Source organism: Nipponia nippon, unplaced genomic scaffold, assembly GCF_047370975.1.
Source record: "Nipponia nippon isolate SJK-2023a ecotype South Korea unplaced genomic scaffold, ASM4737097v1 scaffold_2, whole genome shotgun sequence".
Classification (NCBI taxonomy): domain Eukaryota; kingdom Metazoa; phylum Chordata; class Aves; order Pelecaniformes; family Threskiornithidae; genus Nipponia; species Nipponia nippon.
In genome coordinates, this window is record NW_028262336.1 from 28,842,371 (window position 1) to 28,855,348 (window position 12,978).

At 40.6% G+C, this 12,978-nt stretch overlaps 2 protein-coding genes across 4 annotated transcripts in view; one reads left to right on the forward strand and one right to left on the reverse strand.

Annotated features, from left to right (window-relative positions):
• The first annotated feature begins 2,254 nt into the window (after positions 1-2,254).
• Positions 2,255-7,553, forward strand: HEMK2 (HemK methyltransferase 2, ETF1 glutamine and histone H4 lysine). Its single transcript, XM_087755949.1, has 6 exons — positions 2,255-2,457; positions 3,396-3,485; positions 4,110-4,200; positions 5,111-5,194; positions 5,900-6,041; positions 7,090-7,553. Exons 1-6 carry the CDS (start codon positions 2,315-2,317, stop codon positions 7,197-7,199), a joined length of 660 nt encoding a protein of 219 aa, XP_087612075.1. The 5' UTR covers positions 2,255-2,314; the 3' UTR covers positions 7,200-7,553.
• A 3,147-nt stretch (positions 7,554-10,700) lies between these two features.
• LTN1 (listerin E3 ubiquitin protein ligase 1) overlaps positions 10,701-12,978 on the reverse strand; it is a 31,551-nt gene continuing 29,273 nt past the window's right edge. For 2 of the 3 annotated variants that reach the window (XM_087755932.1, XM_087755934.1), the window contains exons 29-30: positions 12,563-12,730; positions 10,701-11,778 (exon numbers count right to left, since the gene is read on the reverse strand). In XM_087755932.1, the coding sequence (XP_087612058.1) occupies positions 11,716-11,778; positions 12,563-12,730 (231 nt within the window). In that variant the 3' untranslated portion in view covers positions 10,701-11,715. The remainder of the gene's footprint in view (positions 11,779-12,562; positions 12,731-12,978) is intronic. The other variant, XM_087755933.1, reaches the window with a different exon arrangement.

The window sequence follows — 12,978 nt, forward strand, 5'->3', positions numbered from 1 at the left end:
CAGACACCACATTGAAAGACAGAGTAACTGCTGTCCGAACGGGTTCAGGAATGAGCACGATAAGGACATAAATTAGGAGGCAACAATGGTTAATTTTGTCGGTGAAATGAAGGTTGAGATGGGCTATGACAACATTTCATATGGGGGAATAAATTAAAATAACTTTTTAAACTAAAGGTAATACTAGTACAAGATCAGGTCCATGAATAAATTTACTCTGGAAACTGAAGTTTTCTAAACCTCTGAGTTTCTAGAATTGCTTTACATGCCAGACAGTGGAGCAAGGAACCTAAACTGTTTAAAGATAAAGCTTGATGGTTTCATTTCTGCAATCCTTGAATTAAAATCTCCTCTTTGGATCTCTGGTTATTAATCCCTGGATATCTGATTGCATTGACTTATCCCAAAAGTTTGGACATATAAGACACTTGCTTGCTACTGGCTGATCATAATTCTTTGCATGTATTTTTGGTATATTAATTATGATTCTCCATAATTCCTGTTTGCTGCTTGAAAAGGCATTGGCTTTGAGGCTACATAGCAGCATGTTGATTTTGCTTGGAAACTTCAAAGGTGGGCCACAACTAAAGGCAGCTGTAAGGCAGGATGCACTGATACTGAATTTTCAGCTCAGTCTTCCAGATACCTGGCTGGTGAGCTGGTGTCCAGCACTTGGGTCAGGTGACACCGGTCACCACATCTGCAGTGAGAATGGAATTGTCCCCTGCTGTAAGAGTCACGGAGATTCAGCATTTGCTGATCTTTTTTTTGTCCATAGTGGCATAGTCCTTTCTCTAAGGATTTATCCAAACAAATTTCTTGTTACTGCAAGGACTAAGTATATTGGTGGCATCTTTTTTTTCCTCACATGAGTATGTGGAATAGATGTTCTATGAACTTTCAGGACAAAGTATCCATTTCACAGTTCTTTGCAATAGAGGGTAAAGGGTGAGAGCCCCTCAGGAAGCAAGGACTCCCTTTCTGTGTTTTCCTATATTCCTATGCAAAGCTGACCTGCGGTGGATACAGAAATAAACAGAATAAACCTGGCTTCAAAATGAGTTAGCTGCATTTATGGACTATGAGCTGCTCAAAAATCAAGCTCTTCTTCTGTAGGAATGGAAGATACCCTCTGTTTTACAGAGGCCATTTACAGGTGCAAGTGAAAAATGGAAATTGGTTATCTTTCCCTAGTTCCAGAGCCAAAAATGGAGGCTAACAAACAAGACACACCTCAACCTTTAAATGTACTTAAGGCAACAAAGATGAATCTACTGGATTAGTGATGTTCTTTTTTTTTCCCCTTCTTTTCCCAAAACCAATGTTCTTCGACATTACTACAAAAATAACATTTTAAGATTCTGGCCTGTTTATTAGCATCACCCTTTTCCTTCACTGACCTAGACATTTATCTCACTCTCAGAATTTGACGGTTCAGTGCATTTATAATTGAACACAGATGTTTAGTGGGAACTAGAGCCCTTGCCCCTCTCTCTCCTGCTTTTGATCAGAATTCGTTTGTTCACTTCTGTTTTGTCGTGCAGAGCAGATTATTAATCTGATCTTTCCTCTGGAATTTTCCCTCAATTTTCCATTTTGCAGAGCCTCGTTTTCCTTTGAATTTGTGAGTTCATAGGGTTGGACCTAGGGATGCTGTCAAGTGTCGTGGGCAAAGAATCACAGAAACGTATTCTTTCATAACTGGAAAAAGGAGCTTCATTTGAGTGTCAATGTAAGTCTTCCCTGTGTGCTTCGCGGTAGAATTGCCACATAGAAACTTCCTCAGCACCTCTTTTGTTTGGCTTCCTGCTAACTTGCCGTGCAAAGGTGGTACTTCTCATGATGGAAAAGCAATTAATTTGGGAAGCTGATGCAAAAATAACTAGCAAGAGTAGCAGGTCCCTTTCACATCGAGCCTTGGGGACGGCCAGGTCACCTCCTGTGGGGATCGCTACGCTCACCTAAACTGACCTTTCCTGACAAGCGAAGATTTGTAATGTGGATCAATTAATCAGCAAGATGAAACCCGGCGTTGGAATTTCACCGAAAACGGCTGTTTTCACCGGCAGTTAACGCCGCAACTTCACTGACAGCCAGGCCGCAGGGGGCGCCGCGTGCCCAGGGGCCGTCAGACCCGCGCTAGGGGCGGGGCCACGCCGGCGCCCTCCCATTGGCGGCGTCGCCGGCGCGAGTGCCCCGCCGCGCCCCCGCCTGCCCGCGGCCGCGCGGAGCCCGTGGCCCCGCCCCCTTCGCCTGCCGCGCCGGCCGGGGCGGAGGGGCGTGCCCGCGCACGCGCCCCCGGCGGCGGGAGGGGATGGCGGCTCCCGCGCTCCCGACCCCGCGGTACGGGCACGTGGGGCCGCACGGGCCCTTCCGGGATGTGTACGAGCCGGCCGAGGACACCTTCCTGCTGCTGGACGCGCTGGAGCGGGACGCGGCCCGCCTCAGGGAGGCTCGGTAGGCGCGGCGGCGGAGGCCGCGGGGGCGGCGCTAAGGGTTCCCCGCCCGGGGAGGGGGGGAGCTGCCCCGCCGCGGCCGCTCGTCCCGAGGGCGCTGGGCCCCGAGCTGCGAACCGGGTTTCAGGCCCTGGCGGGCGGCGGGGGGAGGCGGTGCCCCCCCTGAGCAGCCCCCTCCGGCGGGCGGGCGGGCTGAGGGGAGCGCGGCAGTGCCGGGCCCGCGGTTCTCCTCAGGGCGGCTTCGGCCCCGCCTGTTGGCGGCAGGGCGGCAGGTGGGAGGGCTGGCACGGCCTTGGGTGGCAGCAGCAGGCGTCTGAATGCGGTAACACGCCCGCGTCTCGGCGCTGAAGAAGCTCCAGGAGTTGCATCGCTGCTTGGGTCGCTGCCCAGCGCCAGTGGCGGTCAGCTCCGCAGCTGTCAGCGGAGCTATAAACGCTGTAGAAGTCGCCCAAGGAGTTAATCTTATGCGTGATTATTTTGAAATTGCCTGCCGCTGCTGCTTGCCCAGAGCTAGCTGAAACTCTCCTGAGGTGTTCGGCGTTTGAGCCCTGCTTCCGTTGTGTGGCTTCTGGTGATCTTCCATAACTTCTGCTGGAGTTCGATATTGCTGCACTAAGTGTGTAATAAATGCTGCGGAAATGTAGCCTGTACTGTTGACACTGTGTAGTTAATGGAAACTTTAATGTTAGGCATGGGGGAAACATACGCGTTTCCCAAAGTCTTCCCGATGACATGGGCACAAGCAGACCTGGCAGCCATTATGGAACAGATGACGTAACGCGGGCTTCGAGGGCCCTGTGATCGGCAAGTATTTCAGCCCGTTCGGGAGAAGGGCACTGCGGCAGCAGGTTTCGTAACACTGCCTTGACTAGTTCTGCGTCCGTTGCAGGTGCTCTTGTATGTTACAAATAAAAGTCATCCAGAGTTTTCTCTCTGTAGAGTGGAGATCTGCCTTGAAATAGGATCTGGATCTGGTGTGGTTTCAACATTTCTAGCTTCTTCCATTATCGGATCCAGTGCACTGTACATGTAAGTATAACAGCACTTACTTCAACTGTTGCATGCAGTAATAAAGAATACTTAGCCCTCACATACATACTTTTCATACTTTAAGAACTATTCTTTTCACAAAGAAATATTGGCTCAATCCTACAGATACGGAAATCAAAGCAGAGAGCCTAAACTATTTACTTCAGGTTCTGTAACAATTAAGTAGTCGTGCAACTAAATTCCATTTTCCCACTTCTTAGACAAATTATGAAGCTTACACTTGCGTTTGCTGGGTTGAATCCTAAATGTTAGCTGCCGACTAGTCTTACTGAGGTCTGATGACATAACATTAGTTGCCTGGGTGTTGGCAGTAACTGAATTTTAGGAGACTTGTATCCATATATATTTATGCAGAGCTAGCATTGAAAAGGAAATCCTATACTTCAGCCTTCAGTCATTAAAACTGCCAGTGTAGTGTTGAGTGGTTTAGCTGCTGATACATTGTGTGTATTTTACTGGCTATTTCTTGCTCTTTACTTGCAAAGTAAAGGATGCTGGAAAGGATATTTTCATTGAGAGTACATAAATTAGCATGTGGTTCACAGGTTTAAACTTCCAGATACAGTAGCCAGTATCTTACGCTTTGTAATGTTTTGCTTTTAGATGTACAGATATCAACCCAGTGGCAGCTTACTGCACACTGGAGACAGCTCTGCTTAACAACGTTCACCTTCAGCCAGTCATTACTGACTTGGTAAGATAGATGTTTCAATAATATCTTCTTTATAGTTTTTGTAATTTTTTAATACTTATTAGAGATACTGAAAAGTAACCATCAAGTCTAGAACAAACATTATCCTAATGAGCATGGGTGAAAAAAAGAAAACAACAAAATGGCAATGTGTTTCTGAAAGAAGGGAAAAACAAACTACTCAAGCTCTCAAATTCAAATTTAAGCTTTAAAAATTAATTGAATTAATTTAAAAAATAAATTATGTAGCTATAGTTTGGAAAATGCTGCACAAGGAACTCTGCAGTGACCTGACATTACATAGCCCTTCCTCTAGTGCTATGCAGTTCTTGGTTCTCAGTTCTTTCTTATTTAATCAGGAACTGTGTATGTTGTTACTTTTGGTTTCTTACTAAATTTGATACGGAGAAAAGCTTAAGCTTCTCATCTCTTTAGCAAGATATTTGTTTGAAATATTCTGAATATATATATGTTTATAAAAGATGATGAAGATAGGCAACAATAAATGTGATCTAAAATGGGTGAACTGCTCATACCTGAGAACTGAATTGCAGTTGTCACAGTCTGGTCATTTTGGGTAACATATTAACCGATGATAAATTCAAAATTCTCTTATATATCTAACTTAAATTCTGAACTGAGCAAGAATAAAGTTCTGCCTTTGTGTCTGCATGTGTCTTTTGCTCTTCTACATCCCACCCATACATAATAGTCTTAAGACTATTGAAATTGTTCTGCTATGCACAGGTGCCTCTTCTTGATGCTTCTCTTGCACATAGAAAGTGAAGTTTAGTGTTCCAGAGTCAGGCTGAAATGCTTGGAATATCCAGCACTATGTAACTGTATCTTTATAAAATGTTTGCATTCTTTGTGTTTCAAAAAAAAAAAATAACAAAAGAATCATCACCTACAGGTCAAAGGACTGTGTCCAAGATTAAATGGGAAGGTTGATCTACTGCTTTTTAATCCACCGTACGTGGTGACACCTTCTGAAGAGGTAGGAAAAATTTGAAATACACAATAAAAATGGTATTTCTACTGTCAGAGGAGAGATGGCAAATCAAGTAAGCTCTGGTATGAAAACTGCAGGGGTTTTTTTTAAATAGTAAAGGATGTTGCAGGACCAGCACTGTCATAACAGCACTTCCAACAGCACTGTTTTAGTGAAAATGATTTACTAGAGCTGCTTATAAAGACTGCACGGGAATAAGGATTGCTAGCTGCTGCTTCTTAATACCAAGTTTCTTCATCAAGTATAAACCATGTAAGACTTCTGTTAGGCATGCTAAGGTATTCTTACAGAAGACTTTCAATGGAAAATGCATTTGTTCCCTGCAAAATAAATATCCTCTGCTTCCGTAGACTCTGACTCTCAGAATTGGACCCAGGAACACTTGAAGGGTTTACTGGCCACCTTCCATTTGCCAAACAAGCTCATAAAACATTATGAGAAAATACATACAAAGCATGTTACAAAATGTAGCTCTTTTAATTCAGTTAAAGAATAAAACTTGAAACAAAAGTAGTATCTTCATCATGTAGGAAGTAATTTTGCTGCATAAACTAATCTGCAGAATCAAAGTTGTCAGATATCTAATGGCAGACACCTAAAGGTAGAGACTAGAGTGATGTTTCTCTTATAAGTACCACCGACATTTCTATCATTCTGTATTAAGACAATCTTTGCTTTCATTCTTCCTAGGTGGCAAGCCACGGAATAGAGGCATCCTGGGCTGGTGGCAAAAAGGGCAGAGAAGTAATGGATAGAGTTTTTCCATTAGTACCAGACCTACTTTCACCGGGAGGATTATTTTACTTGGTCACAATTAAAGAAAATAATCCAGGTGATCACTTTCCTTGGACCCTTAAATGTGCCAAACCAGATTTAACACTGTATTAATCAAAACGTTGATCACAGCAATGTTCTGTAGCTTATCAGACTTCAGTAAGCAAGAAGAAGTAGCACGTAACATCAGTTGAATCTAATGTGGTGATAGCAACTAATTGAAGATTGACAGCACATATTGAAATTCATATAGCTGTTCTAGCTCATTTTTTAGAAATGCTACAGTCAGCTAGAGCGTATCTGCATGCTTCGTACGAACTGCAGCATCTCTGTGGACTCTTGTACTTCTCATCTTTCAAGTTTCTGTGGGTGCCTCGTCTATAGAGGGACTTTTACATAACCTGATGCCTCTTGGAATCCTTTTTCTGAATTCATGCCTTGTGCATCCAGCGTATGGTGAGCTAGACCAAAAATATAAGCAAATTTACTAAAACTAAGAACTCTCTAGGCTAGTTTGGAAAATGGCAATATGTAGGTCCTGAGCACAGGAGCTCTGCAAGACTTCAGTTCCAAGTCTGAAAGGCGATTGTAAATCCTCTGAACTAAGTAACAAAGCCAGGCCAACCCTTTTTCATGAAAGAGAATGGCATTGTACACTCAAAAGGCAAAAGCCTTTATTTGGAAATGTGAGGTCTTTCATTTTGACATATGTAGAGAAAAGATTCAGACTTGCTCCTTCCAGTCTAATGCTTAATGTTATATGTTATCAAGTGGTTTCAAGAAGAAAGATTATTCTTTCACGCCTGACTGATTAGGCAGCTTTCCAGAGAAGGTGCTACAAATTTCAGTTTCTTCTACAAATTAGCTTCATAATTGAATTGTTCATTGCTATTAATAATACCAAAATACAGAACTTCAGTTAGTAAATTGTAAACTTTATTCGTTCTTGTTGGAAGACTACTTTGCGTAAAAATTACCATCTGAAAGAGTAAGAAGACACAGTTTATAATCTTTGCTTTACACCTTATGTTTGGTAGTTACTTTAGGACTGCCTCTTATCTGATTTCTGTATAAACTTGGTTGTAACATTGCACTTTCAATTACAGATGAAATTCTGGAAACAATGAAGAAATGTGGCTTAGAAGGCACGCGAGTACTTTCCAGGCAAGCAGGACAAGAGCTGCTTACTATCCTCAAATTCAGGAAGTCTTGTTAACTGCTCTTAACCTTCCAGACGCTAGGCATCCAGAAAATTGAGCACAGAGTGCTGAAGTTGTCAAATCGATTTCTAAACCAAGAGTTTTGCCCTCTTAAGGTATACCATCACTTCCTGGTTACTGCAGTGAAACTGATCAAGACTCCATATTTATTTCTATTGTGGATGCCAGCCAGCTATTATCTGTTGTCAGAGGTACAGTTGTCCTCTGGCTATCCGCAGGACAGTTGTAGAGGAACTGTGAAATACCCTACCTTGTTGCATTTGCACTTAAGCATTTAAGACTTTTTCCTCTATAAATAGGTATTTGTATATTTGTCATTGTGGCTTATTAAAATAAAGTACTTGATATAATTCCTCCTGTTTTAATAGCTAGTCTATACCTATGCTGGATTTAAATGAGTATTTGGAATCAGTGTTACTCGTTTTGATGTAGTATCAGGCACTCTTACAGGTCTAAGGTGCAATTACCAAGTTTCTTTCTATAGTAAGGAAACAGTGTACTTCTGAACAGAAAGATGCAGTAAGTGTATCTCGAGAGCTGGGACAAAGGCTCTCAGTAGAGAAGTGGAATAAAGTCCTCCCTCAAAATCACTGTCCAAGAGAGGAAGCTATTTCCTGACCACCAGACCCTGATGAAGAGCTTCCCTCTGCAGCTTCCTCCCCCTCCCAGTGCCCACAGAAGTTCCGATACAGCGTTGTCCCCGCGGCATTACGAGACGTGAGCTGTGCAGTGGGCGCAGTCCTATGAGGAAGGTGTTAGCTCATGCACAGTGCAAAGGTAGAGACTGTTCAGGTATGGAGCACCACTAGCCCTGCCTGGGAGAATGCTTTCAAAGAAACTGACCTTTAAGGGCTTGCATCAACAGAAACTCGAAGTGATGTTATGATGATCCATTAGCTAGCTCTTTCATGGGGACTAAGGTCCAAGGGGTTTGTTGGTAGGATGCTGAGGCACTGAAAAAACTATTCCAGTTAAGACTTCAGAACTAAACTTACAAAGAAGTGAGTTACTTCAGAACTAAGCTTGTACAACCATTAAAAGTTCTTCCACATTTGATCTGACCACCCAAAAAACTTCTGTAGGAGACTGAAAAAAAAGGAGTTTTTGGACAGGCAGAATAACACGTAGGGTAGGTACTGTTTGCAAAAACAGATGACTGCAAACCTAGCTAGGCCATTTGAGGTATTTTACCACAATGGAATGTGAGAAGCTCCTTTTGACTGATACAGGTCAAATGTCAACTTAAGGTGGTCTGGCATAAAAGTTGTTCCTTATGCCATCCTGAAGAAAACACAAAAAGGACTGGATAGCAGGAAGTGAGCAGTTTACCTCCTAAGAGTCACCATTTCCCAGCTTAGAAGACTACTGAAGAGCAACACTGCAATTCAATTCAACAATTCGAACACAGCTAATACATCCCCTTCAGTAACTTTTCTGTCCATTTGGGTTTTGTATAAACGTGAATATGAACACAAATGCGCAGCAGGAGGGGTTAGAGGCAAGACTCAGTCATGTTAAGGACGTTACTTGACATTTATGTTATATACAAGAAATTCTAGTACTTGAAACTACTAAGTCTAAAAAAATACATTTCATTGACCAAAGTGAGACTAGACTCAGGACTTTGTTGATTCTTACCTTCTGAATAACTTGTCTAAGGAATGTCAAAGTTGAGAAACTGAAAGGAAACTTTGTGGCCATCTATGAAATAACGTGTTTCCAGTTTTCCATTGAAGAATTTTAGCAAAGTTTTGGTCTTGCAGCTTACCAACTAGTCAGTTCTGACAAGTCATATTTCAGTTCAATTGCCTCCTACTTCTAGGACCTTTCTGACTTGATGGTAGACCCTTTGCAAAGACACACTTCTTTGTTCAGTTTTCCCTTAAGAAGCTGTAAGGAGAGGAGGCTTTATGCTTAGTGATTTTTGCTTTTATGTAGAGTCATAATTTTTGAGGTTATAATTACAGCCGTAGGGCTGTTTGAATGAACCAAAACACTGTCATCCTTAGACTGCTCGAGGAGTTTTATGTTGTTAACTACTTTTGCTAACAAAGTTCCGTTGCTGAGCAAGAGTCACAACATCAAAAGACAATTTTAAGATGTAGTCAAAACACGATAGAATCAAACCACAAGTTTAACAAAAGGAAGTTTTAGTTAATCCATCTAGCTTTTAGTTATAACTGAAGAATTAGTTTTAAAAGAGGTAATCAAAGATAAAAAAAAAGCAGTCATCTGGCACAGCAGATCACATGCTTATCAGTGCGTGCAGTTTTAAATAATAAAGGACAGAATAATGAAAATCGGAACAGAAGGTCAGAACAGGAAGTGTAATAAAACCAAACATGCTTTCAACAAAAAACGATTGCACTGGACTGTCTAACAGCTGGATATTTGGACAAGAAAATGTGTCCACTTTAATAAATCATGAGTTAGTTCTCCTGGCCACACTGTATTGCTGTCTGCTGCAACTTTAGTAGAAGCACTTGTCAAAACGCAATCCAAGTAAGAACATAGGTGAGTTCTGCAAGAACTGATTCCTATTATGCTACCATCATCCCAGTGAAGACTGGGACATAGTGACAGGCCAGGTAACTTTTTTTTTTTTTTTTTTTTTTAAATTTTGAAACTTGCTATGTCTACACAGAGGTCTGCATGTACACTTAGCAGCCTATTCCCTTCTCCTAGAAGACCAAAGAATGCAACGCTGTTTCTGCAGAGTTTTGGGAGGCATGCTGCTGCATTCAGTGTCCGTGAGAATAAGCCGCATGGTAGATACAGACTTTCTATGTGTCAAACTCACCAATAAGAAAGCAAAAATCCTGCTCCCCCAGGCCCCTAGGTGCTGCTCTGTCAGCAAGCACCAGTGTCTAAAGACACACTGCTGCTTTGCAAGCGTCCGTGCTTCTCTGTTCTAACAGAACCAAAGCAAAAGCTCTCCACAGGCTGTTCCGAGTACACAATTTGCAAATTCGGGGCTGCTAGAAGAGTTTAAGATGTCTCTTTTCAAGCAATACCTGGTTAACCACAACTGGCCTTCAAATCAGTTCTTGAACTTGCAAATAAGTCATTTAGAATAACCAGTCTTGTCTGAAACAAAGTGATGCAATGGAGAAAAGTCCTGGAGATTTAGTATCAGTAATTATGAAAGAAATACAGCTTGCTCCTTAATCTATTTTTTCAGTTAGACCTTTTCAATACTAGTTTTAAATCTTTTCCATTTGCGCTCTCTCAAAAAACGTCAGGAAATTTCTCTTCTGGAAGCCCAGTGTTTGTTACCTGTTAAAAATATGGATTTAAGTTGTCAACAGCTAAAAATCATTTCTAGAGGTGTCGCCTCAGAAGGGACCAACTTTGAGAAAACATACAGGATCTAAAAAAAAACCAGCTGTTGAGGTACAGCTGACCGAGTATGCTATAAGCTTGGCATGTGAAAATTTATACTATTAATTTCTGAAAGTTTATCGCACAGAGGAAGAGACAGCAATCCAGAGACTACAGAGATTGACAGAAGTCATTTATTCCTCCCCTTTTATTGACTTTTCAAAGAAATCCACCACAAATACCATCCAAGTTAGAATATATTAGTTTGCTACTGCTGTTAAAAAAAAAAGCATGAAAAATATGTATAGTTGAAAACAATATTAAATTCTGATACATCTGTCATGTTCACTTAGAGTCATTATTATGGGACAGTAGAAGTACAGTGTACATTCAGTGAGAATTAATTTGCCAGCTAATGAAGACATTAACTGAAATAATAAAAACAAGAATTGATCAGTGTGTATGCCTTCTCTTTAAAAGCCAATTGTCAATAAACAGTGTTTTTCATTGTCATGCAGGAATGATTGTACTCTCTCTACTTACTTGGGCTTCCGAGTTTTCACATTTTTAGGGTGCTGGATGGCTGTCGTTTTTTGGAAAAATGAGACTGTTACAGGTGAAAGCTGAGTTTATAAACATGTTAATTTAGAGCATGCTATGTTTAAATTTTATGCTTTAACAGAAGGTTATCACTCCAGTTCCATGCCTTAATGTCTAACAGCAACAACATTCTTTTCTCCCCACAGGAGGACCTATTATGAATGCACTATAATCAAAAATCAAGCCTTTATACCACCTATGTTAAATTCACTTGTTGTATTAAGAGGCATGATCTGGGTTAAGTGCATAACACCATGTTAGAATACACCTAACATAAGAGGTTTTAATCAACTATGCTGTGGCTTAAACACCACTTTTCAGACATAACTCTGCATTATTTCTGGATTTTTAACATGTCTCAATACCTTAAAAATATACAAATTAAAATAAATTATTCTTATATATTTCTCTATATCAAAGAAGAATCTTCAAACTTACAAAAACAGTCCAGAGGTAAATGTGTGTCATATCCCACTAGTCAAGAATTTAAAGTAACTGACATTATTCCAAGTTAGCTTCTTTCAACATACAGTTTATTGTGTCCTCTTCATTTATTACTTAGCTCACAGAAAGAAGAAAGACCGTTTTATTTCAGAAAAATGTCTCTCGACAGAGTGGACAAGTGGATTTGTTGCTGGATGTGAACCATTTGTACTGAAAGAGAAACACAACTCTTTAATATATGAATGCAAGCTGAATATCAGAAACACTAGTTTATCACCAGTAATAACCATTATTTGCCAATGAATATAACTGTCAAAACATTAACTATACTTAAAAAAAAAAAAAACCAACAAGAAACAGTAACAAAACCCAAAACCTTTCCACTTGTGTATGTATGCACGTATACATACATATGTATATACACATATTACACACACACACACAATACTGAAGTTCTGTTCTAAAAAGTCTGATGCAAAGGAATTCTCATCCAGTCTCATTTTAGAATAAAAAGCGTTTTTAAAGCAGCAATAATTCCTCCATTGTATGGCCACACAGATGCCAGCCTGCTCCAGTATACTCTGTAACCATACAACCAAGGCCTATGATGACTTGGATACAGTTAGATGTTAATTATCCAAATCAGCATAGTTTACTAAAGAGCATGCTGCATAAATTTAAATTTACCCTTTTCTGTTCCCATATCTGAGCTGATAACAATAAGATGCTGTTGCTACACCCTACGTAGATGTAATGGCTTACGTTTTGGGGAATACAAAATGGACAGTTATTATCTGTGAAGTGTAGCAACCCCTCTCTCATTACACACCCTTACAGCTTAGTACAAAATCCATACAAATAATTTACAAATTCAGTTAATCCCAGGTACTCCAACAACATAATGGAGAATTGATGGTATTACAATAGAAGTTCCTGGTTCAAACTATAAATGGATATTTTGCCTATTTAAAAAAAATTTAGTTTAGGTACTTACCAAGCAAGCTGAATGAAACTTTTTCTTGCATGTTCTGCAAGCTTTTTTGGGAAGAGAATAGTTGGAACCGTGAATGACTGAAAAACAGATCATGCAATCTTCAACGCCCTCAAAACGTTTATCCACATTATTTTTCCACAAAGATAAGCCTTCCATAATACTTCCATTCTAACAGAGGGAAAAGAGCTGTTAATACTGGAGAATTCCTTCAGATTATTCTTACTGTTATTCATAAGCACATGAAGAAAACAAAGCCTGAAAGCTTTATAATCTGAAATTACATGCAATATATGCAGTGAATAATTTATAAAGCCAACACATGAAATAGAGATGACAGTCTAATCTATAGAAATGCAAGCACTCATCACAATGAAAAGAATGCACTTAGAAGCACTTAAAAGGGGATTTTAGAGTTT

Coding starts and splice junctions, on each gene's coding strand:
- HEMK2 (XM_087755949.1), top strand. CDS start 2,315: ATGGCGGCTCCCGCGCTCCCGACCCCGCGGTACGGGCACGTGGGGCCG. Junction 2,458..3,395: donor GCCCGCCTCAGGGAGGCTCG/GTAGGCGCGGCG, acceptor TTCTCTCTGTAG/AGTGGAGATCTGCCTTGAAA. Junction 3,486..4,109: donor GGATCCAGTGCACTGTACAT/GTAAGTATAACA, acceptor TTTTGCTTTTAG/ATGTACAGATATCAACCCAG.